General features: G+C 46.3%; 1 protein-coding gene across 2 annotated transcripts in view; it reads left to right on the forward strand.

The window, feature by feature from the left end:
• The window catches only part of ccdc82 (coiled-coil domain containing 82), a 142,891-nt gene that overhangs the window by 29,672 nt on the left and 87,583 nt on the right, over positions 1–25,636 (forward strand). For both annotated transcript variants that reach the window (XM_072476387.1, XM_072476386.1), the window contains exons 4-6: positions 6,560–6,652; positions 10,589–10,713; positions 19,035–19,205. In XM_072476387.1, coding sequence (XP_072332488.1) covers positions 6,560–6,652; positions 10,589–10,713; positions 19,035–19,205 — 389 coding nt within the window. The remainder of the gene's footprint in view (positions 1–6,559; positions 6,653–10,588; positions 10,714–19,034; positions 19,206–25,636) is intronic.

Consider the following 25,636-nt stretch of genomic DNA (forward strand, 5'->3'; position numbering starts at 1 on the left):
CCGTGTGATAGAATGGCCATCCCGATTGCAGGGATCACCCAGGTGGATGGTGGAAAGTGCTGCCGTGGGCAGGAGTCAGATGTTGTTGAACGATGCGGAGCACCAGAGCCTCATCACAGAACGGTTTGCCATCATCCTGCATTCCATGGACCATACCCGCTGTTACAGCCAACCCAGGGCCCGTTGGCATCCCATTGTGAGGCAGGTAGGAATCACGGAGGGGGTTGCAGACGGGAGGTGGTTGGCAGGGGGAAGGGGGTACTGGGTGAGTGGGATGTGGTGTCGGTGCCCCTGGCCAAGCCCCCCAGCCCTAGTCGGTGAACCTGGAGACGAGCAGAGTGTCCCGTGCGCATTGGTCCTGGCACAGACGTTGTGCGATCTCCCGTGCCTGCCTGGACTCTGAGTCCTGCCCATCCTCCCCCACCCCTCATCCTGCTCGTTGGATGAGGCCTGGTGTTCATCCTCCTGCTCCAGGACGTCGCCCCCCCCACTGCTGCACGATATTGTGGAAGACGCAGCAGGCCGCCACAGTGTGGTTGACCCTCCCAGTGCCATACTCGAGGGCCCCTCCAGAGCGGCCCAGGCATCCTCTGGGTGCCGAAACACTGCTTAATTATGCTCCTGGTTGCTGCATAGGCATCGTTGTAGCGGGTTTCCGCATCGGTCTGTGGCCTCCGGAGAGGCGTCATCAGCCACGACTACAGCGGATAACCCCTGCTGCCCAGGAGTCAACCCCCCAGCCGGGGGGCGTGCCTGGAAGAGGCCGGGAGTCGTCCAGTGTGCCAGGATGAAAGCGTCATGCACACTGCCCGGGTATTGGGCACAGATTGTCATGATACGCATATGATGGGCACACACCACCTGCATGTTCATCGAATGGAATCCCTTGTGGTTGGTGAAGATTGATCTGTCATCTGTAAGTGCTCAGAGGGGACATGTATCCCAATGATCATCCCCTGGATCCAGGGCATCTTGGCGAGGGTGGCGAACCCTCGTGGGCTGGGTCCACGTTTAAATGGATGTATTGTGCTGACTGGGCATATAGGCCTCTGATAGGGCGCTGATGCATCTGTGGACTGAACTTGGTGAGGTCCAGGACAGGTCCCCATTCAGTGCCTGGAAGGACCCTGTGGCATAAACCTTCAGGGTGACCGTCACCTTGATGGCCACCAGGAGCGGGTGTCCTCCCCCATTCCCCTATGGTGCCATGAAATGGCAGATATGCTGTACTGTCCCCCTGCTCAGCTGGAGTCTTCGACGGCATGCCCGGTCCGTGATGTCCTCGAATGACAGGCACTGCCGATACACACGAGTACTCATGCGGCGCCTCCTTTGCACCTCCTCCTCCTCCGCAACATGTTGGGCGGCTGGCTCTCGGTCCTCAAAGGCTGCCTCCTATTCCTCTGGGGCAGGCTTCACTGCTGCAGTTCCTCCTCATCGAGCAACTCAAGCTCATACCGTCAGAGTGCAACCCCAAGGACTGCGGCGACTAGCAGGAAGGCCACCATTGCTGGTTGAATTCCAATATCCTTTGTCTGCAGGGGGTGAATGCCAGCACGTTAGCATGGTGCGTACCCCCCATGCCCAGCCAGATTCAACGGGCTACATGGTGGCCATGGTTGTCACTGCGGACCCTGCCCTCGCATGTCCTCCCCTCCCGCAACCCCGCACCCCGGGCCTCGTCGGTGCGCGGCACTGTCGGGGTCTCTGGCCCTGACGTCCATCCCTGCTGCCAGGAGTACCGACAGATGGAGCTGCCCTTGCCAGCGGTACGCTCCACAGTCCCTGTCCGGCGCACACCTCTAGGGGCTACTTTGGTCGTTGCCCTTGGGTGGCTGTGTGATGCTCTGCTGCTGGTCGGCGGCCGGTTTGGGGTAGGTGGTATGGCAGAGGGTAGGGTTCGGTGGTGGTGTGGTGGGAGAATGGGGGCTGTGGTGCGGGTGTGGGAGCACCCATACGACCGGTGTCACTCTGTAGAACCAGGGGCTAAAGTGGGTGGTCAGCGTGTGCGCAGCAGGATGTCTGCCTTGCAGGCTGCAGCAATGGTGGTCAGTCCATGCCTGGACACCGTCTCAGTCAACTGGGGGGGTCACCCTCCTTGACTTGGCTGCCCCCATCCCCAGCCAGCCCGCCCACATTAGTGCCTCTCCGTGTCCTACCTCCTCTCTCTCCCCCATCAGCCACGGCAACAGTTTCGTGATTTTTAAAAGCACAAGCGAACCTCACCGTTGGCAATTCCCCCTGGTGGAGGCGGAGCATCAGGGTCGCCCCGGAGAATACCGGGTCAGGCTCACTAATGATAAGCCAATGGCGTTTACTGTATGTGCGGAATGGAACACGTTGAGGCACCGGAGAATTGCAATTTGGCGTGAAACTGGCGCATGCCATGATTTCGGCATCGGAACTGATTCTCTGCCCAATCGCGATTCCTGAGTCTGGCATCAGCCGACAGAGAATCCCGACCTGGATGTTTATTCGAATCGATTGGGTAACAGTCTTCAGATAATTAAACCGTTAAAACTTTGGTACCTAATGCTTATGAGCCTGTCTCCAAAGGCTATCAATTCACAACTTTGGCCTTCCAAATAATGACAGAATGAAATATTTGTATAATTTGTTATTGAGAAAGAAATGTTTTACTGGCAGTTTTGGTCAATTAAGTCAAAAGACACTTGAGAATGTGAGGCAAGTGCTAATAACGGAGGAATTTAGAAATTGTGTACTAGTAACTATTAGGTAACACATGGAAGGCTGTAGGATTTCTAAACGAAGGAAAGCTACAGTTCTGGGGCGCTATTCTCCCCACCCACGCTGGGTGGGAGAATCGCCAGGGTGCCGCGCGAATCGCGCCACGCCGCCCCGACCCCCGCACGCGATTCTCCCACCCCCCGGAAACCAGCGGCGCGCGATTCGCACGGGGCCGCTCGGAGAACCGGCGAGCGGCGATTCTCTGGCCTGGATGGGCCGAGCGGCCGCTACGACACGACAGGTTTCCGACGGCGCCGTCCACCCCTGGTCGCTGCCGGCGGGAACTCTGCGGGAACGCTGGGGGGGGCGGCCTGTGGGGGAGGGAGGGGGGCTCCTTCACCGGGGTGGCCTCCGATGGGGTCTGGCCCGCGATCGGCAGGCCGGCCTCTCCCCCCTGAGCCTACCTCCTCCCGCGCGTGGCCCCAGAACACCGCCGCCATGTTGGTGAGGGGCCGGCGTGCACGGCCCAAGTGCGCATGCGCAGGATTGGGCTGCCCCAAATGCGCATGCGCCGGTTGGCGCGGCGCCCATTTGGCACTGCATAAGGACGCTGGAGCGGCATGAACCGCTCCAGCGCCGTGCTGGCCCCCTGTGGGGGCCAGAATAGGTCGTGCCTGGGCCCTGTTCGCGCCGTCGTGAAATGGGACGGCGTTCACGACGGCGCGAACACTTGGCCTCCATATCGGAGAATCACCCCCCTGGTATATGGGTACGATATATCACGTAGGGAGCTATGGGATAGTCGATCTTCATTTTAAACCGACAGGGAAACTGGAGGGATAGAACGTTTGAAAATGGAAAAGATTCTGGCTTTATGGAGAAATCGGAAGCAGTTCCAGTTAATAAAAATGATAGTATAGAACATAAAAGTGATGTAAAGAAACCAGTACGCTTTCACTGCTGTAAAACAAGTCATGTAAAAGTGAGTTATTAGAAGTTGAAAGATAAATCAGAGCCAGTAATAAAAATGCCTAAGAAGTCTTCAGAAAAGACTGTACCAGTAAAGGGAACAGGCGATCAAACAGTAGCAAAAGCACAATTGCAAAGTGTTCCCTTAGAACCTGCTAGAGTGGTTGAAATAGTTTAGAGTAATCAAGAGGATTTTTCCCAGTACTGATGTCGGGTTACTGGAGGTTATCGACATTTTGACTCTAAAGGGAGAAGTATTTCTTTATTTTTCCACCAAAACAAGTATCAAATTAATATTTGGAGAGATGTTGGTGCTGTTCATTTATTGATGGTAGCTGATGATACAATTACCTTTCAGACGGCTTGATGAAAAAAAAAGTAGTGTTGGAAGTGTTCATGGGAAATATGAACCTGTTCCCTTGCAGAAAGTTAATTTATGAAGTAACTAAATAAACTGAGTTGTTGTCAGAATTGTTCTTGTTTACCTAATGAAGGGGTGAATGTTATACTGGGTAATGATTTGACAGGTTTGAGAGTATTAGTATCTTCAAGAGTTTTGAGGGAATCAGTTGAGGTGAGAAACTGAGATTTTACAGGAGGACCTGTATTGTCCTGAATTGTTGTCAGATTGCTTGGTAACTAGGGCTCAGGCTTATAAGACTAAACACGATGAAGTGGAACCAACTGAGAGGGAAGATCATTTAGGTGTTTTGCTAAATGGGACATTTTTTCAGGATTTGAATGAGGTTAAAGACTGAAAAGAGCGGGACCCAATTATTCAGCCTTACTTCCTTGACTGACGCCCAGTAGGTTTGAGGGGATTGGCTCGGCTGGTGTTTCCTGAGGAAGGATCAGAAGGAGTTGCTGAAGTTATTACTTAAAAAATGGCCTATTGCTGAGGAAGTGGAGACTTCCTCCGAGACAAATGGATGAAGAGTGGACAGTTGCCCATCAAATTGTTGACCTTCCTGTTTATTGCAACAACATTTTTATAATCACCCATAAGATTCCAATGGCCGGTCATTTAGAAATAAGAAAAACTTGGGTTAAAGTAATGAAGCACTTTAATCGGCCATGATTGCATGGAGATGGGGTTGAATTCTGTAAGATATGTCACACCTTGTCAATTGGTTGGGAAGCCCCCATTGTCGATTAGACCAGTTCCATTTATCCCAATATCTGCTTTTGATGTAGCATTGACTAGGGTCCTAGTGGTTTGTGTGGGACCGCTATCAAAACCAAAATGCAGCATCAGTTTCTTTTGTCTACCTAATTCCCCACAATATCATTAAGAAAAATGACTGCAAAGATGGTAATCAAAAGATTAACTCCGTTTTTCATCAGGTATGGGTTACCCAGAGAGATTCAATCTGATCAGGAATTAAATTTCACGTTACGGTACTCCAGGAGGCAATGCACATCTTAGGAATTAAATCACCTACATACCATGCACAATCTCAGATGGCACTGGAGAGATGCCATCAAAACTTAAAAACCATGATTAGCACTTATTGCCTTGAATATCCCAAGGACTGGAAAATGGGGATTTAATTTTCATTATCTGTCAACAGAGATGTATCTCATGAGTCAACTGGTTTCAGCCCCATTGAGTTAGCCTTCAATTCATTTATGAGAAATGTATGCCCTGGAAGAAGAAATACTCTCTTAGACCACGTGTCCAAGTTTCGAGAACTCTGTCAAAACATGCACAATAGCTCGGGAATATTTAAAGGTTTCCTAATAAGTCATTAAAAACTGAGCAGATGAAACTCAAACTTTTAAACTTGGGAATAAAGTGCTAGTTCTGTCACCTTTGTTGGGTGAACCACTAAAGGCTAGTGGACCCTATTATGTTAAAAAGAGACTCAATGAGGTAAACTATGGAACTAGTACCCTGGACAGAGGGCAGCATCAATGAATGTGTCATATACATACGCTAAAATGGTGTTATGACAGAGATGCTGGTCAACCAGTGAGTGTACTCCAGGGAGCAAAGGAAAAAAATATGATCTGAATACATTTAATGGTTCAAACAGTGAGTCAGAAGTTTGAGGTTCTAATGTCAAACCCCCAATAATGAAAAGAGCCAATACAAAGATAATAAAACATTTGAATAGAATATTACACCATCTTCCAGCGAAGTTTCAGGATGACATAGCCAAGGTGCTAAGAATGCGTCAGTGTGCATAGCGAGACCAGGGTGAACTTTGCATGACAATGTGGGAAATGCTGCACAAATCAACAAAACCTTTACCAACTCAATCCTGGAACATTGGCTCTCGACAGAGAGGAAATTAAATTTCTGCTGGACAGTGCTATCATTGACAAAATCGAATTAACTGGAGTTCTCCAGCCATACTGGTACAGAAACATGATGGACCTCTAAGATCTTGCATTGAAAAGTTAATGCAGTTAATTAAAACACTGCAGTTCCTCGATTTGAATATTGCATTGGTACTTAATACGAGGACACTGCTCGCTCAACTTATCCCACATTTCCCAGATCCTGTGAACCTCTAAGTGTTCACCAATACCCAAACCATGTTCTCCTCAATTCTACACTACTGAATTTTAGACCCTGAAATCTTCCTCTCTGATTCCCCCAGATCCCATCACCTACTGCATTATTCCTGGTACATCTCAGTGCAATGTCTATTCCTGACGCCACTATAAATGCTGCTAAATTCTGGGGCCCATCTGGTACTTTCAGAACCTGGGCCTGTTCCTCATGCTTTCCCACCATAGGGACACCCCTAATTTTGGTACATCAGTGCCCCTGATAACTACTCGGCATAACAGCCTGGATCTTATAAAAGCACTGACACACCATGATCCTCCAATATTTAAGTCCGGTTAAGAATTAAGGACCTATATAAATTTACCTTTCTATTTATATTTGCAGTACTCATCAATGATCTCTGCACCCACTTCAGAAGAGTTATTAAAGCTTTGGTGATCAATGCATTTGATGGCAATTTCCTCAAATCCTTATATGGTGAGTATTCGCTGTATAAAGGGAGGTAGGACTTCCCCAATATTTCAATGAAGAAAGGTACTGTCCACCGTAAAACTGAGTGCTACAGATGAGACCGTTTGATTCCCATTGTGTGCTGAATGAGACAATTTTAGTTGCAGCCAGAGGAATGATGCAATAACAGATTAGGACCCCGTGCAACTTGCTTATGGGGAATAAATAATGTAAGCCTACTTGTGACAATAAAGTTAATTATTTAAAATCAGCATGGAATGCTATTCGCCCACTCCTGAATAAGGTCAGAACCAAACTCCAGTGTGATTCCTCCATAAATTCAGTAGTCTACTAGCAGTACTGTCAGGCTTCACAAATAAGGAATGCCCACCATCGCTAGTAAGGGACTTCAGGGCCCATTGCCAAGAGTGGTTTAGTAGCACCACTACTGACTAAACCGACCCAAGTCCTGAAGAACACATCAGCAAGACTCGGCCTGCGAATGGTGGTGAGGGAACCAACAAGAGGGAAAGACCTTCTTCACCTCACCCTCATCATCTATCTGTTGCAGATCTATCTGCCCGTGATAGCATTGGTAATAGTGACCACCGCACACAGCTGCTGGAGACTAAGGGCGGTATTCTCTGGCCGCACTCACCTGGCGACTGGAAATTTCTGCCCGAGGTCAATGGACCTTTACATGGTCCGCATCCCACCTGTGGCGATCTTGTGGCGGGCGGGGCGGAAGAATCCAGCCCCAGGAGTCATCTTCATGGTGAGCATACCCTCCATCGTGCTGTGTGACACTACAACCACAGGTCAAAATTGGGCAATCTGTGGGTCATCGGCAGCAGCAGAAATATATTCAACCGCAATTTGTAGACTCATGGCATAGCTTATCCCTCACTTTCCCATTACCATCAAACCAGGGAACCAAGGCTTTCAGATTCAGTAAGACGTTTAGGAGACTATACCAGGACATAGAAGAAAATGAGGTGCCAACCTGGTGAAGCTATAACCCAGAACTACATGTTTTGAAAACATAATAATAATAATAATATACTTTTATTGTCACAAGTCTGAAGTTACTGTGAAAAGCCCCTCGTCGCCAATCATAACTAGCATGTTAAAGACCGAGCTAAACAACCCCACAGCCAAGGGATCAGATCAAATCTCTGAAACCAGTCACATTCGATGGTGAATGATGGTGGGCAGTTAAACATCTAATTGGAGGATGAGACTCCACTAACATCCCAATCCTCAATGATGGGAAAGTAGACACATCAGTGTAAAAAACATCTTTGCCAGAAATGCCAATGGATGATCCATCTCAACTTCCTCCTGACGACCCTAACATCATAGCTATCAGCCTTCAGACAATTCAGTTCACTCCATGTGATATAAGTAATGGTTGAATGTACCGGCTGTAGCTAAAGTACTGGGCTCTGATAACTCCCTGCTGTCCTATTGAAGACTTGTAGTTCAGAACTAACTGCAGAACAAGCCAGGCTGTTTCAGTACAGCTACAACACTGGAATCTACCCAAAATTGTGGAAAATTGCCCAGATATAGTTTGTCCATAAAAAGCAGGATAAATCCAATTTTGTCAATTACTGCTCTACTCTCAAACAAAAGTAAAGTGATGAAAGGAAAGATGTCATTGACAATGCTATCAAGTGACACATACTCACCAATAACCTGCTCACCGATGCTCAATTACATTCCCTCTGGGCCACTTGGCTCCAAACTTCATTATAGCCTTGGTCGAAATGCCAAGCAATAATCATCTCCAGGAGGAGAGAATCTAACCATCTGCCCTTAACATTCAATAGCATTACCATCATTGAAGCTCCGATCATCAACATCCTGTGGGTTACCATTGACCAGAAACTGAACTGGACTAGACATATAAACACTGTGGCTACACGAGCAGGTCAGAGGCTGGGAATTCTACAGTGAGTAACTCATCCCCTCATTTCCCAAAACCAGTCCATCATCTACAAGGCATAAGTCAGGAGTGTGAGGAATACTCTCCATTTGCCTGGAGAAGTGCCAACACTCAAAAAGTTAATTATCATCCAGGACAAAGCAGCCTGCTTAATCAGTACCTCATCCAGCACCTTGAACATTCAGTCCCTCCACCACCGATGTATGTTGCAGCAGTGTGTGTACCGACTACAATAAGCAGTGCAGCAACTGATCTAAGCTTCACTGACTGCACTTCCAAAACCCATCACCTCTACCACCTAGAAGGACGAGGGCAGCAGACGCATGGGAACACCACCTCCAAGCAAAACCCAGTCCTGACTTGGAAATATATCACCGTATAACAGCACTGTGGATATAACTACACCACATGGATTACAGCTGTTCAAGAAGGCTCACCATCACATTTTCGAGGGCAATTGGAGATAGTAACAAATGCTGCCCTCGCTTGTAATGCCCACACCCATGAGTGAGTAAAAAAAAGAGTCCTCAGCAGTATCTGTTTACTGTATTTGTCAACAAAGAGGAGGTGTAAGAGAAAACTTGGAAAAAGAAAGGATAACTGGTTACAAAATTAGAATCAAAACAGTGAAGGCCCAATAACCAGACATGTTAAATCTGTTTCTATCCCCTTGGCTGCTGCCAGACCTGCTGAGCATTTCTAGCATTTCCTATTGTTATTTCAGATTCTCACCATTTGCAATATTTTGCTTTGTGTCACTGAGTAATCTGTACAGGTTATATTTCTGTTTTCCCAGTTTGGAGTTGGTGCTCCATAAGCAGAAACCCCATTTATCCAAATCCAGACATTTTAGGTGAAGATTGCCAGAAGTCAAAATTTAGCAGTACAGTTGCTGTTAATCAAATCAACAAGATTCAGGCAACATCACCATCTTTTCCATCTTGGATTCTGCTGTTCCTTCAACATCACTTTGACAAAACTCTGAAATTCATTCCCTGACACCATCAGCACAAGAACTGCAGCAGTTCAAAGAGAAGATCCACCACCATCACGTTTTAAGAGCCAATAAGGACAGACAATAAATGCGACCTTGTCTACAGTCACCTGCATCCTGCAAATTTTTGAAAAACATGCAACTTACCAGCACACAACATTGGAAAACCTTTACTGCCTGTCCAACTGGTACCACCCCTGGCTTGCAGAGTTATCTGGAACTGTGAGACAAGATTACCAGTTCCCTGTGACATAATTACCCCTACAGGTCATCCATGCGTCTCTCTTTTACAGCCCAAGGCCATTTAATGTATGAAACGTCACAAACTTCAGATTGAATCGTCAATAATCAACAATGATTTGATGGCCACAGACCTGCCTGGCTCTGGTACCTCAGATTTTAACAATTTTACGCTGTATTGTGAAAGTATCTAAAAGTCAAAAGATATTACTTACCACAAAAGCAACTGCAGATGCTTGAAATCTGAAATAACACCAGAACATTCTGGAAACACTCAGTGGGTTAGGTAGAATCTGCGGAGAGAGAAACTGGATTAGCACAATATCATTTGAGAAATAAGCAGGAGTAGATCACACAGACCTTGAACCTGCTCTGCTATTCAGTACGATCATGGCTGATATTCTGCCACTACTGCTCATGTATTTGCTTTGTTTGGCCCCTTGTTCCGCACTGTAACCAATCACTGTTGTCGATGTACCATTTGTCAATGTTCTCTGTTGATTATTCTTTTGGTCTACTATGTACATACTGTGTACGTTCCCTCGGTCGCAGAACAATATTTTTCACTGTACTTCGGTACATGTGACAATAAATCAAATCCTTCACTTCCTGCTGACTCCCCATATTTTTGATTCCCTGAGAGACCAAAAATCTGTTTCTCTCAACTTTGAACATACTAAACCCCAACCGTCATTGACCTGCTTCTCTTTCCACAGATGCTGCCAGACCTGTTGGGTATTTCCTGTATTTTCTGATATTATTCACCTCTTTACTCCAACAGAGGGAAGCAGGAAAAAGAAATACGCACAAGAAATGCTGAAATCACTGGATCATTTTGATGGCCGGTGTATAGAAACACGTCTTGTAAACTTGAGAACAACGAGTAAAATGAAAAAACGCTACCAGGTCAGTTTTAAGAATGTGATTTCTCTGCATATCAGGTAAGGCCAGGGTTGTATTTATATATGATGCCAAATGCCCCCTCCCAGGCTGTTTCCTTGCTTAAATAGCCCAGTGACACTCACTGCTGAGGGTCACACATGAAGGCAAGTCCTCGGGTGAGGGATTGTGCGAGTGGGCGATGCAACTGTAAAATAGTGAAAGTTGTTGTCTTCTCAAGAGGACAAATCAGACATAAATGGAATTTAGGAAGACATAGTTTCTCGATAATATACTTCCTGTGTCCAGTTCTGAAACCTGTGACGTAGACTAGGTTTATTAATGCTCAATTTACATGTTCTGGTTCACTGGGCATTGTTCAAAATGTGTCTCCAGTGAAGCATGTTATTTATCAATCGTTTCTATCATATGACCAATTGATACAGACAATACGGATGTGAGGTATTGATGGTTGGAACTCAAGGAGCAAGCACCTCCTCTCGAACTCTGAATAAGGCATTCAGCGTTCCTCACACAAAGTCTCTAAAAGCATGAATTAAGGAAGAACTAATTGCTCATGGTCCGCTAGATTCTGAGGATCGACCCATTGAAGACTCTGAAGGTGAAGTTCTGGCAGAACTACGTAAGCGGAAGGCTGAATTGAAAACCATCAGGACACACAATCAGGAAGAAACAGGAACCTCTCGGACTTGCCAAAGAGGAGTTTAACAAATGAAATGAAAATCACTTATTGTCACAAGTAGGCTTCAAATGAAGTTACTGTGTAAAGCCCCTAGTCGCCACATTCCGGCGCCTGTTCGGGGAGGTTGGTACGGAATTAAACCGTGCTGCTGGCCTGCCTCGGTCTGCTTTCAAAGCCAGTGATTTAGCCCTGTGCTAAACCAGCCCCGGTAAACAGGAATTACTGGGTAGAACAATGACCATCAATGGTGACTCCTCGGATATCGATGGTGGGGGACTTCAAGGATGGTAATGCCATTGAATGTCAAGGGAGGTGGTTAGACCCTCTTGCAGGAGATGGCACCTGTGTGGCATCAATGTTGCCTGCCATTTATTAGCCCAAGCCTGAATATTGCCAAGCCTACTCCAACATGGGAATGGATTGCTTCATTACGTGAAGAATTACAAATCGAATACAATGCACATATCAGAGAACACTCCCTCCTTGTGATGACAAGAAGGTAATTGATGAAGTAGCTGAAGATGGTTTAGCCTAGTACACACTCATGTGGAATTCCTGCAGTGATATTCTGAACCTGAGGTGAGTAGCCTGCAATAACCACAACCATCTTCCTTTGTACTAAGAATCACTTGATCGGGTCGGGAAAGTTCGCCCTGATGCCCAGTGACCTCAGTTTCACTAGGGTTCCTTCTCTCACAGTTCTGTGGATTTTAAGCAGTAATTACATTGTGAAACCTGACAGCACATAACAAATATCAGTAAATGCAGGTTGTAAATAAAAAGGTGAGAGGAAAGTCAGATGTAAGATGGAGGATTTGTTATGAAGATATTACCATCCTCCATGGTTTTAGCCCTGTTGCTAGCCATGGACCCAGCAATGGCTATCTCAAAATGGCTAGGGGCGAGATTTTCCAGCCTTTCTTCACAGTGCACCCTTGCTGTGGGTTTTCCAGGGGCGGGGGTGCATTCAGCGGGAAGCTCCGTTGACAAGGGTGGGACCAGACGATCCTGACACCAGCCAATGGTGGGCTGACTCATTTTGTGGTATGTTGCTTGGCAAATCCTGCCCCAGGGGCGTCTTTTGGGGGTGAGGACATACAGGGGATTGAATTGTAGACTGAATGTCGCCTGTACATACGGTAGAGGTTTTGGCCATGGGGCAATATCTTCATCCATACTTTTGGTGGATGAGGACGAATGTACAGTTTGTGCATTGTTCAATATTTCAAACTTTGTAAAGTAAAATGATAAACTGTCTTTTTACCTAGCTTTGTCCTTTTGCCTCGCCTTCAATTTTCTGCATTTTGCCAGATGAATAGTGTTGCTTCATATTGACTGATCTTTCTTGATTTTATGAATTTTCTGAAAGAGTGGGCTTTGTAGCCTTCTGCACCCCTAGAGGTTGAGTCGTCCCTGCTCCCCTCGCTGCTTGACAGCGGCTATCCCCAGTCCCGACCTACTGGCTGGTTCATCACCTCCCTGCCTCGTGGCTTTTTTTGCCAACTCGCCTGTCCCCAGCTGCATCTTGCATCTCACCTCGACGACTTCACCTCAATGCTGACTTGGCTGCCTGGCTAAGACCTGACCAGCCCTGGCCTGGGGGTCAAGTCGCCCCTGCTCCCTTCAATGACGGGTTGCTTCTGGGTCCCCATTGGCTGACTGGCTCACCACCTTCCTTCCATGTGGCTGTTTTCACCAATTTGCACAAAAGTTAGCTAAGTAAACATGAGATCTTCACCCTGACTGCTGCCTCTCTCCCTCCTCATCACCTCAACGTTCACCAGTGTTTTCCCACTCTAAGGGGACTTAACCAATCAGAGTCTGATGTTGCTCTGCATTGTCTGCGTAGGCTCATTTGTTTTTGTTGAGGCTATCCGCAAATGTAGAGCTATTAGGCACTGATTGGTGCTCACCCGGCACAGGCCAGTGTGATGAATATCACGTTCGCCGCAGAATTCGGTTTGAAATAAGGCAACAGAAATTAATACGACCAGTATTTTAATTCAAAATGGAATAAAACCACTTCAGGTAAAGGTCGTCCAGAAGTCACCATTTGCTGGGAGAAACTCCTAGCTGACTTCAAGGATCATTAATACATTCCAAACAAAGATAGGATAAGGAACACCTTGCATTGACACACCGTAAATTCTCTTGATCACTCTCCTACACCTATAATTATCCAAACCATGAGGACAGGAAATTCTTCAGAAAAATAAGACACAAATCCTTCCTTAACTATATAACTTTTGACACTTAGAATAACACCCTCAAAGAAGTGTCTGGTTGACAATCTATATATCTAAGAAACATGGCAACACTGAAAAGAGACAGATCTCTATAAGAGTCCCTCTTTGCCAATATATCTTAAGACACCTGACATTCATGCAGACGCTAACATCATTAAAATATATGTTGATGATTATCATATCATCATAGATTATCATAGAATTTACAGTGCAGAAGGAGGCCATTCGGCCCATCGAGTCTGCGCTGGCTCTTGGAAAGAGCACCCTACCCAAAGTCAACACCTCCACCCTATCCCCATAACCTAGTAACCCCACCCAACACTAAGGGCAATTTATCATGGCCAATCCACCTAACCTGCACATCTTTGGACTGTGGGAGGAAACCGGAGCACCCGGACGAAACCCACGCATCAAATTAGCTATTTGGCTATAGGCAATTAACCAACAATAAGTGATAAGATAACAGAGACAGTCCTTGACCGATTTAAAAGGTTTTATGTATAAAAAGAGGGGCATTTTGGCAGAGAGGTACCTTCTCACTCCCCAGTGGGAGTGTGGGTCAAAGCTCTGTTCTTCAAGCTTGCCTCGTCAAACAAAGACCATCATGGTTTTGTAAGTATGTTTCTGTTAAACCTCTTAGAAATGTATTAGAAATTGATAGGAGATACTTTAGGATTTTCCATGGTTTATATATCTCATTCTCTTAAGAGAATTTTGTGTGTTAGCAGATAACAAAGGACTGTTAACAGGTTTTATATTGTTAGCAGATAACAAAGGACTGTTAACGGGTTTTTATATTATTAACAGATAACTAAAGACTGTTAATCAATTTATATTTTTAACTCTGCAATTCTGTATGTATCAATTGAGAGGATTTCACAATAAAAATACTTTGATTAAAATTATACTGTGTAGACTTACTCTCAAAGTTTGAAATCCTAGACACTCATTTAGGAAGTCTTAAATGACTAGGACCCACAACGACAGAGGTAATGATTTAGTTATGAGAGACACATCTGAACTTTTCCCATAAAAAGTAACTGAGATTCTGTTTCACTGTCTGAGACCCAGAAAAACATTCTCCCTTCGTGAGATCTATTCTGAATCTTAGCAAAGAAACAAATTTCTCTCTTTTGTGGGTTAACCTAGAGCATAGGTTAATAATAAAGTATTATCTTGTCTCGGAATAACCTAATTCCTCACACCAGCACGGGGACCCCCCATTGGTCAGGGTCCTGTGCCTAGGCATCGTGTGTTTCATTGTAAGTCTGCCTTTGCTGGCAGCTGTTCCAATTCAGCCCCAAAGAGTTATAATTGTTTTTCTTTTTTATTTCTTATTTTCCTATCTGTTTCTCTCTAGTTATCCAATATTTTCCCCTCTCTTAATAAGCATTGCAGATTTGATAAGTAAACTCTGAAGGAATGAAATGACCCTTGTGTAAAAATTAATCTCCGTTTCAAAGAGATTAATTGGCAGTAATTAAGAATTGACATGTCATTACAGGGGTACTTCGACTTGACTGGACAACCTCTAATATTTTTGTTGAGTTTGGTTGATTTTTGTGAAGTAAAAGCAGCAACTTCATGTTGTTGAATGTATTTGAATGATGAGCCAGATGGTAAGATGACATTTTATGAAGCTTTCAAAGGAACAGGTTATCCCGGCAGAAACATTTGGATTTCTGTGCTTAACTGCACATGTGCAGTTGTTGAACATTGTTGGCCGATAAATAATGGTACAAAATTTATAATTGATCTTTGTCTCACAGCAAAATTTGACTGTTGGTTAAGAATATACATTGTTTGGAAAGGGGGCTGGGGAAGGAAGTCCTGCTTGTATAAGCCATGTTGGCTGGGGTTTGTTACTAGGGGTATGTGTTGGTTATATTGTTTTGTTCTTGTTGAAATCTGATGTTTAAAATTATTAAAATTATAAATGCCTTAATAAAATATTTTCTAAAAAAAAAAAGAATATACATTGTTGTTCCAACCATTCATTAAAGTCCCAAATGATTCATTACCCTCACTGTCCTATCAGCTTGAATTTTGTCAGCCATATCTAAGTTGGTAGCAATCTCACCTCTGGGTACGAAGGTTGTGGGTTCAAGTCCCACTCCAGGACTGGAGCACAAAGTCCAGGCTGACACTCCAGTACAGTATTTGGGGGGTGGGGGGATTGCGCCCTTGGAGGTGCCGTCTGTCAGTTGAATCCTTGAACTGAAAATGTGTCTTCCTTCTTCGATGGACATCAAAGATCCCACGGCACAATATTGAAGAAGAACAGGGGAACTACCCCTCATGTCCTGCTCAATATTTATCTTTGAATTGACATCACAAAAGGAGATTATTTGGTCATTTTCACAATGTTATTTGTGGGGCTTTGCTGAGTGTAAATTGGTGGCTGTGTTTCCTTCATTGTCTGTTCTGCACCATGCACAGACCGTGCTAATGTTTCACAATGCAACCTGGTCTCCACTCCTCTTGAAAACCCCGTGCCATTGGACCAGGGCCCTGCCGTGCCGATGATGTGGCGATGCCAGCGTTAGACTGGGATGAGCACAGTAAGAAGTCTTAAAACACCAGGTTAAAATCCAACAGGTTTGTTTCAAATCACTAGCTTTCGGAGCACTGCTCCATCCCCAGGTGGATGAAGAGGTAGATTCCAGAAACATATATATATATATAGACAAAAGTCAAAGATGCAAGACAATGCTTTGAATGTGAGCATTTGCAGGTAATTAAGTCTTTACAGATCTAGAGAGAGGGGTAATCTCAGGTTAAAGAGGTGTGAATTGTCTAAAGCCTGGACAGTTAGTAGGATTTTGCAAGCCAAGGCCAGATGGTGGGGGGTGAATGTAATGCGACATGACTTTGTCTATATATATGTTTCTGGAATCAACCTCTTCATTCATCTGAGGAAGGAGCAGTGCTCCGAAAGCAAGGGAGATGGACCGAATGGTCGACCTGTACGGCTTGCGGGCCATGTTTCCGTACCTAGACAATGTGACCATCTGCGGCCATGATCAGCAGGACCACGACGCCAACCTCGCTAAATTTCTCTGCACCGCCACTCTCCTCAACCTCACGTATAACAAGGAGAAGTGTGTGTTCCGTACAAACCGCTTAGCCATCCTCAGCTACGTGGTCCAGAACGGAGTTCTGGGGCCCGATCCCGACCGCATGCGCCCCCTCATGGAGCTTCCCCTCCCCCACTGCCCCAAGGCTCTCAAACGCTGCCTGGGGTTCTTCTCGTATTACGCTCAGTGGGTCCCAAACTATGCGGACAAGGCCCGCCCACTCATACAGTCCACTCATTTCCCCCTGACGGCAGAGGCCCAACAGGCATTCGCCCGGATCAGAGCTTATATTGTCAAAGCTGGAATGCCGCTGTAGACAAAACACTTCCTTTCCAAGTAGAAAGCGACGCATCGGACGTCGCCCTTGCCGCCACCCTCAACCAGGCAGGCAGGCCCGTGGCATTCTTTTCCTGCACCCTCTATGCCTCCGAAATTCGGCACTGATCCGTCGAAAAGGAGGCCCAGGCTATCGTTGAGGCTGTGCGACATTGGAGGCATTACCTGGCCGGCAGGAGATTCACTCTCCTCACTGACCAACGATCGGTAGCCTTCATGTTGAACAACACACAGCGGGGCAAGATCAAAAATGACAAAATCTTGTGGTGGAGAATCGAGCTCTCCACCTATAATTACGAGATTAAGTATCGCCCTGGCAAACTCAATGAGCCCCAGACGCCCTATCCCGAGGTACATGTGCCAGCGCACAGGTAGACCGACTCCGGGCCCTGCACAACAGCCTTTGTCACCCAGGGGTCACTCGGTTGTACCACTTCATTAAGGCACGAAATTTGCCCTACTCCGTCGAGGAAGTAAGGACGATCACCAAGGACTGCCAGGTCTGTGCGGAGTGCAAACCGCACTTCTACCGGCCGGACCGCGCGCACCTGGTGAAGGCCTCCCGCCCCTTTGAAGCCTCAGCGTGGATTTCAAAGGCCCCTTCATCTCCTCCGACCGACACACGTATTTCCTCAGTGTGATCGATGAATACTCCCGTTTTCCCTTCGCCATCCCATGCCCCGACATGACGTCTGCCACCGTCATTAAAGCCCTTAATTCTATCTTCACTCTGTTCGGCTTCCCCGCCTACATCTACAGTGACAGGGGATCCTCATTCATGACTAATGAGCTACGCCAGTTACTGCTCAGCAGGGGTAGCGCCTCCAGCAGAACGACGAGCTACAATCCCTGGGGAAACGGACAGGTAGAAAGGGAGAATGGGACAGTATGGAGAGCCGTCCAGCTGGCCCTACGGTCCAGAAATCTCCCTGCCTCCCGCTGGCAAGAGGTCCTCCCTGATGCACTACATTCTATTCGCTCATTACTTTTCACTACTCCTAACAGTACACCACATGAACGCCTTTTTGCCTTCCCCAGGAAGTCCACATCCGGGGTATCACTCCCAACTTGGCTCACAGCTCCGGGAACCGTGCTTCTCCGTAAACATGTGCGGCTCCACAAGGCGGATCCGTTGGTGGAAAGGGTGCACCTGCTCCACGCAAACCCACAATACGCCTACGTGGCATTCCCCGACGGCCGCCAGGATACCGTCTCCCTCAGGGACCTGGCACCAGCAGGTTCTGCCCCCACACCACCCCCATCGCCCCCGGCGCCACCCTCCCCTCCCCCGCCGCCCCCATCACCCCCCCCTAGGACCGTCGGTCCTCCCCATGCCCACCCCTGTTGATGAAGTGGATTTCGGCACGCTCCCGGAGTCAACTTCGACCACAACAGCACCAACATCGCCAGCTCCACTTCGTCGTTCTCACAGGACCATCAAGGCCCCGGACCGGCTGAACCTCTGACCGGCCCACCGGATGACCAGAGTCATTTTTTTTACTGCTCTTTAAATATTAAAGATTGCTAATTGTATATAGTTCTCCGCCACCCCCGCAGGACTCAATTTTAACAGGGGGTGAATGTGGTAAACCACTGTGTTCCTATTACTAAGGGTTGTACGGTAGAACCTGCACTACAGGTTCACCCGGGCCCCTGCATGCCAGCTCCGCCCAGGAACCGGGTTATAAATATGCGTGGCCTCCAGCTCGCAGCCATTTTGTCAGCTGCTGTAGTAGGCCACACTTCAGATACTAATAAAGCCTCAGTTTGAATTCAACTTCGTCTCCAGCCAAATTGATCGTGCCTCAGGGAGACGAGTGCAATTGCAGTAATTGTCTTTTTGAAAACATGTTATTGTTTCATGTGAAGTGTGCATCGTTGACAAGGCCAGCGTTTGTTGCACATCCCTGATTATCCTTGAACTGAGAGATTTGCGAGGCTAAAGCTTGCTAATTAATGTTTTATGCCCTTTTATTATTTTTACAGGAACGTGTAGATTGTTATCCTCATCTGCATGTGAAAGAACATCCAGGTTTCAAAACATCGTGTCAGGCCTGTGAGCTGCAACGTTACTGTAGATTTACAGTTATTCTATCGGGGCAGCTATATGACAGCAAGAGTTTGGAACAAGACAGCTTCATGTCAAATGACAAACAGGTAAACCAAAGGGATAGAGTGAGAAAGTAAATTTGCAACATTGTGGTTCTGAGGAAACTATCACAGCTCTGTAAGTCTTGCAAGCGAGATAAACTCTATCCCACAATTATGGTTATATTTAGACACATTAAATAGTGTTCATTTTTTTGTACGTTCCCACAGCTGGCTCGGACTTCCAGACAAATGACCATCTCCCTCTGCCGATTAATTTTGTAGTTTTTTTAGCTGATGCACTGTGACTTGAAAGATAGTCAGAGGCTTTTCCTGGATAGTCAGAGGCTTTTCCCCAGGGTAGAGGGGTCAATTACTAGGGGGCATAGGTTTAAGGTGAGAGGGGCAAGGTTTAGAGTAGATGTACGAGGCAAGTTTTTTACGCAGAGGGTAGTGGGTGCCTGGAACTCACTACCGGAGGAGGTAGTGGAGGCAGGGACGATAGGGACATTTAAGGGGCATCTTGACAAATATATGAATAGGATGGGAATAGAAGGATACGGACCCAGGAAGTGTAGAAGATTGTAGTTTAGTCGGGCAGTATGGTCGGCACGGGCTTGGAGGGCCGAAGGGCCTGTTCCTGTGCTGTACATTTCTTTGTTCTTTGTTCTTTGTATATGTTAACAGTAAAAAAAAGTTAGCATCACAGTTAGGTTTGAGCTTTTCATCAGCGATTATCCATTTACACAGACAATTGCACAGGCATATTCACATGCTGGCATACACACACTGGCATACATACACACACACAGGCATACATACACACAGGTATTCACACACTGGCATACATACACACACACAGGCATTCACACACTGGCATACATACACTGGTATACACACACTGGCATACACACTGGCATACTCACACAGGCATATACACATACAGACATACACACACTGGCATATGCACACACTGGCATATGCACACACAGGCATACAAAGACTGGCATACACAGACTGGCATACACACACTGGCATACACACACACAGGCCTACACACACTGGCATACACACACACACAGGCATACACACACAGGCATACACACACACAGGCATACACACACACAGGCATACACACACAGGTATTCACACACTGACATGTATACACACAGGCATTCACACACAGACAGGCCTTCACACAGGCATACACACACCGAGGCATTCACACACACAGGCATTCACACATACACATACATTCACACAGAGATATTCACACAGAGGCATTCAAACACACACTCATGAATACATATGCACTCTCACAGACACAGACATACCCATACACACGCTCGCACACAATACACTCACAGACATTCATACAAACACACAGATACACATACATTCTCATACAGAAACATAGACACACATATGCATGGCATCGTGGTATTGTCATTGGACTAGTGATCCAGAGACCCAGGGTAAGGATCTGGGGAACCAGGTTCAAATCCCACCAGGGCAGGTGGTGGAATTTAAACTCAATGGAACATCAGGAATTGAAAGTCTAATGAAAACCATGAAACTATTGTCGATTGTCATAATAAACCATCTGGTTCCCCAATATCCTTTAGGGAAGGAAATCTGCTGCTCTTACCTGGTCTAGCCAACATGTAACTCCAGACCCACAGCAGTGTGGTTGACTCTTAAGTGCCCTGTGAAATGGCCTCGCAAGCCACTTCGTTGTATTCAACCGCTACAAGGAAAACACAAAAGAATGATATCAGATGGACTACCCAGCACTGACACAGGCACCGGAAACAACGGCAAAACAGGTCCTATTGACCCTGCAAAGTCCTCCTTACTAACGTCTGGTGGCTTGTGCCAAAATTGGGAGAGTTGTCTCATAGACTAGTAAAGCAACAGCCTGACATAGTCATACTCAAAGAATCATACTTCACCGGCAGGACAGACCCAGCAGAGGTGCCGGCACAGTGGTATACAGTCAGGAGGAAGAGGAAGTTGCCCTGGGAGTCCTCAACATTGACTCTGGACCCCATGAAATCTCGTGGCACCAGGTTAAACATGGGCAAGGAAACCTCCTGCTGATTACTATGTATCATCCCCCCTCATCCACGTTCGAGGAAGCACTGAGCGTGACAAGGGCACAGAATGTATTCTGGGTGTGGGACTTCAATGTCCATCATCAAGAGTAGCTTGGTGGTACCACCACAGACTGAGCTGGCTGGTTCCTAAAGGACCCACTGGCTGCTACACTGGATCTTCGGCAGGTGGTAAGTGAACAAACAAGAGGAACAAACATACTTAACATCATCCTCACCAATTTGCCTGCCACAGATGCATCTGTCCACAACGGTATCAGTAGGAGTGTCCATAGCACAGTCCTTGTAGAGACAAAGTCCAGTCTTCCCTTTGATGACACCCTCCATCATGTTGTGTAGCATTACCACTGTGATAAATGGAATAGCAATGAACAGATCAAGACTGCGCACCCATGACATACCATCTGCAAAAGATACGACTCAAGCACTCGCAACAATCTTCAGCCAAAAGTGCTGAGTGGTTGATCCATCGCGGTCTCCTCCGGAGGTCCCCAGCATCACAGATGTCAGTCTTCAGCCAATACGATTCACTCCACGTGACACCAAGAAACGACAGAGTGCTGGATAGTGCAAAGGCTATGGGCCCTGACAATATCCCGGCAATAGTACTGAAGACTTGTGCTCCAGAACTTGCCACACCCCTAGCCAAGCTGTTCCACTACAGCTACAACACAGACACACACACACTCTCTCACATGCATACACACACACACAAACACATAAACAGACTCACACACAAAGAAATTTGGATTTGTTTATTGTTACGTGTACCGAGGTACAGTGAAAAGCATTTTTCTGCGAGCAGCGCAACCAGACCATTTAGTACATGAAAAGAAAAGAAAACACATAATAGGGCAACACTATAAATGCCTAAACACTGGCATCGAGTGGAGCATACAAGAGTGTAGTATTAATGAGGTCGGTGCATAAGAGGGTCGCTTAGGAGTCTGGTAACAGCTGGGAAGAAGCTGTTTTTGAATCCGTTTGTGTGTGTTCTCAGACTTTTGTATCTCCTGCCCAATGGAAGAAGTTGGAAGAATGAGTAAGGTGGGTGGGAGGGGGTCTTTGATTCTGCTGCCCACTTTCCCAAGGCAGCGGGAGGTGTAGATGGAGTCAATGGGTGAGAGGCGGGTTTGTGTGATGGTCTGGGCGGTGTTCACAACTCTCTGAAGTTTCTTATGGTCTTGGGCCGAGCAGTTGCCATACCAGGCTGTGATGCAGCCCTTTAGGATGCTTTCTATGGTGCATCTGTAAAAGTCAGGAAGAGTCAGTGTGGACATGCCGAATTTCCTTAGTTTCCTGAGGAAGTAAAGGTGCTGTTGTGCTTTCTTGGTGGTAGCATCGACGTGGGTGGACCACGACAGATTTTTGGTGATGTGCACACCTAGGAATTTGAAGCTGTCGACCATCTCCACCTAGGCCCCGTTGATGCTGACAGGGGGGTATACAGTACTTTGCTTCCTGAAGTCAATGACCAGCTCATTAGTCTTGCTGGCATTGAGGGAGAGATTGATGTTGATACACCACACCACTAGGTTTGTTGTCTCCCTTCTGTTTTCTGACTCGGCATCATTCGAGATCCAATCCACTATGGTCGTGTCGTCAGCAAACTTGTAGTTGGAGTTGTAACCAAATTTAGCCACGCAGTCGTGTGTGTGTATAGGGAGTAAAGGGTAGGGGGCTAAGTACACAGACTTGCGGGGTCCCGGTATTGAGGACTATCGTGGAGGAGGTGTTGTTTATTCTTACTGATTGTGGTCTATGGGTCAGAAAGTCAAGTATCCAGTTGCAGAATGTGGAGCCAAGTCCTAGGTTTTAGAGCTTTGATATGAGCTTGGCATTATGGTGTTGAAGGCGGAGCTGTTGTCAATAAATAGGAGTTTGATGTAGGAGCCCTTGTTGTCGAGATTAACCAGGGATGAGTGTAGGGCCAGGGAGACGGCGTCTGCTGTGGACCGGTTGCGGTGGTATGCGAATTGCAATGGATTAAGGCGTTCTGGGAGTATAGAGTTGATGCGTTTCATGACCAACCTCTCGAAGCACTTCATTATGATTGTTGTCAGGGCCACTGGACGGTAGTCATTGAGGCACGTTGCCTGGTTCTTCTTTGGCATTGGTATGATGGTGGTCTTCTTGAAACAGGTGGGGACCTCGGAGTGGAATAGGGACAGGTTGAAGATGTCCGTGAACACACCTGCCAGCTGGTTCGTGCATACTGACATACAGACACATGCCCACCCGCATACAAAGAGACACACACACACACACACACACTTTCAGCCATCTCCATCTGCTGGTTATTTTCGGTAATACACACACACACATCCCACTGCAGTGGTTGCTGGATAGCAGTCAGAACTCGAGCACTGAGGCGATTGGGGTTTCTACACCATCCTGGCTAACAGCAACATAACTTGAGGATAAAACTGGTACATGGTTCGTATAGACCAGCTACTCCCTGACTTAAACATGAGGGCAGGGTGAGGAACACCAAAAGGATTAATTCTCCTTGCTCCATTGTTCCTTTACTTCCTCGCTGTCACACTGTCATGGCCTTTCTGAGCCATGCTTTTTTCAAACATAATTTTTTTATCAATTGGAGAAACTGGTAGAAAACTAGGGGAGACAGATTAGAGCTGCAACTGCTGAATTCAGTGTACAGAACAAAGTGGTGCAAAGCCATCAAGTGAAGGATGGGCACATAATCCTGAAGCTTGCATTGAACTTTGTTGGATTGGCGTCAGGAATCAAAGGTGGAATGTTTGGAGTGAGGCCAGAATCAAGGTGAAGTTGGTGAGCCAGAGGTGTTTGGGAAAGCAGTCACTGAATCTGCATTTACATAGAAAATAGGAGCAGGATTGGCCATTCTGCTCTTCAATATGATCATGGCTAATCCTCTATCTCAATGTCATATTCGCCATGCCCCTTTATGCTTTTAGAGTCGAGAAATCTATTTTCTTCATATATGTATTTATTGACTGGACATCCTCGGCCTTCTATTGCAGAGAATTCCATAGGTTCACCACCCTCTGATCGAAGAAATCCTTCCTTATTTTAGTCCTAAATGGCCTATCCATATCCTGAGACTGTGACCTCTTGGTTCTAGACCCAGGAGCCAGAGGAAAGATCCCTGTATTTAGTCTGTCCAGCCCTGTCAGAATTCTATGTGTTTCAATTAGATCCCCTCTCATCCTTCTAAATTCCAGTGAATACAACCCAGGTCAACCCACTCTCTTCTCAGACGACAATCCTGCCATCCCAGGAATCAGTTTGGTGAACCTTCGCCGCACTTGCTTTATGGAAAGTATGTCTTTTCTTAGATATGGACATCAGAACTGCACACAATACTGTATAGCTGCATCTTTGTTCATGTGCTAACATACCATTTGCCTTCATAACTACTTGCTGTACCTGCATGCTTGCTTTCAGTGACTGGAGTACAAGGACTCCCATGTTCCTTTGTAGATCAACATTTCCCAATCTATTACCAGTTAAATAACACTCTGCCAGTCTGTTTCTCCTTCTGAAATGGATAACTTCACATTAATCCGCATTGTACTGTATTTGTCCATATATTTGTCCCCTCACTCAACTTGTCTAAATCACCTTTAAGCCTCTTAATATCCTCCTCGCCAATCACCTTCCAACCATGTTTGATGTTGTCAGGAAACTTGGAAATATTGGGTTCCCTAATCCAAGTCATTGATATATATTATTAATAGCTGGGCCAAAGCACTGATTCCTGCAGGACCCCACTAGTCACCGTCTGTCATTCCAAGAAAGACCCATTTATTCCTACTCTCTGTTTCTTTCCTGCTAACCAATTCTCAATCCATGCTAATATATTACCCCTAAACCTATGTACTTTAACTTTGCACACTAACCTCTTGTGTGGGACTTTATCAGAAGCTTTCTGAAAATCGAATTACACTTCCTCCACTGGTTGAAATGTAATTCTGCTAGTTAAGTCCTCAATAGACTCCAGTAGGTTTGTCAACATGATTTCCCTTTCATAAATCCATGTTGACTTTGTCAACTCCCGTTGATATTTTTTAAGTATCCTGTTATCGCATCCTTTATAATAACGCCAGCATTTTCCCTACTACTGATGTTAGGCTAACTGGTCTATAATTCCCTGTTTTCTCCCTCCCTCCTTTTTTTAAATAGCGGGGTGACAGTTGACACCCTCCAGTCTGCTGTAACTATTCCAAAATCTGCAGAATTTTGGAAGGTGACAACGCATTCACCATTTCCATGGCCACCTCCTTTAGTACCATGGGGTGCAGATTATCAAATACTGGGGATTTCTTAGCTTTTAGCCCCATTAATTTTGCCAACGCTACTTTTTTAGTAATGCTAATTTCCTTCAATTCCTCCTCACTAGAT

The sequence above is a fragment of the Scyliorhinus torazame genome, chromosome 15 (assembly GCF_047496885.1).
Source record: "Scyliorhinus torazame isolate Kashiwa2021f chromosome 15, sScyTor2.1, whole genome shotgun sequence".
Taxonomy (NCBI): domain Eukaryota; kingdom Metazoa; phylum Chordata; class Chondrichthyes; order Carcharhiniformes; family Scyliorhinidae; genus Scyliorhinus; species Scyliorhinus torazame.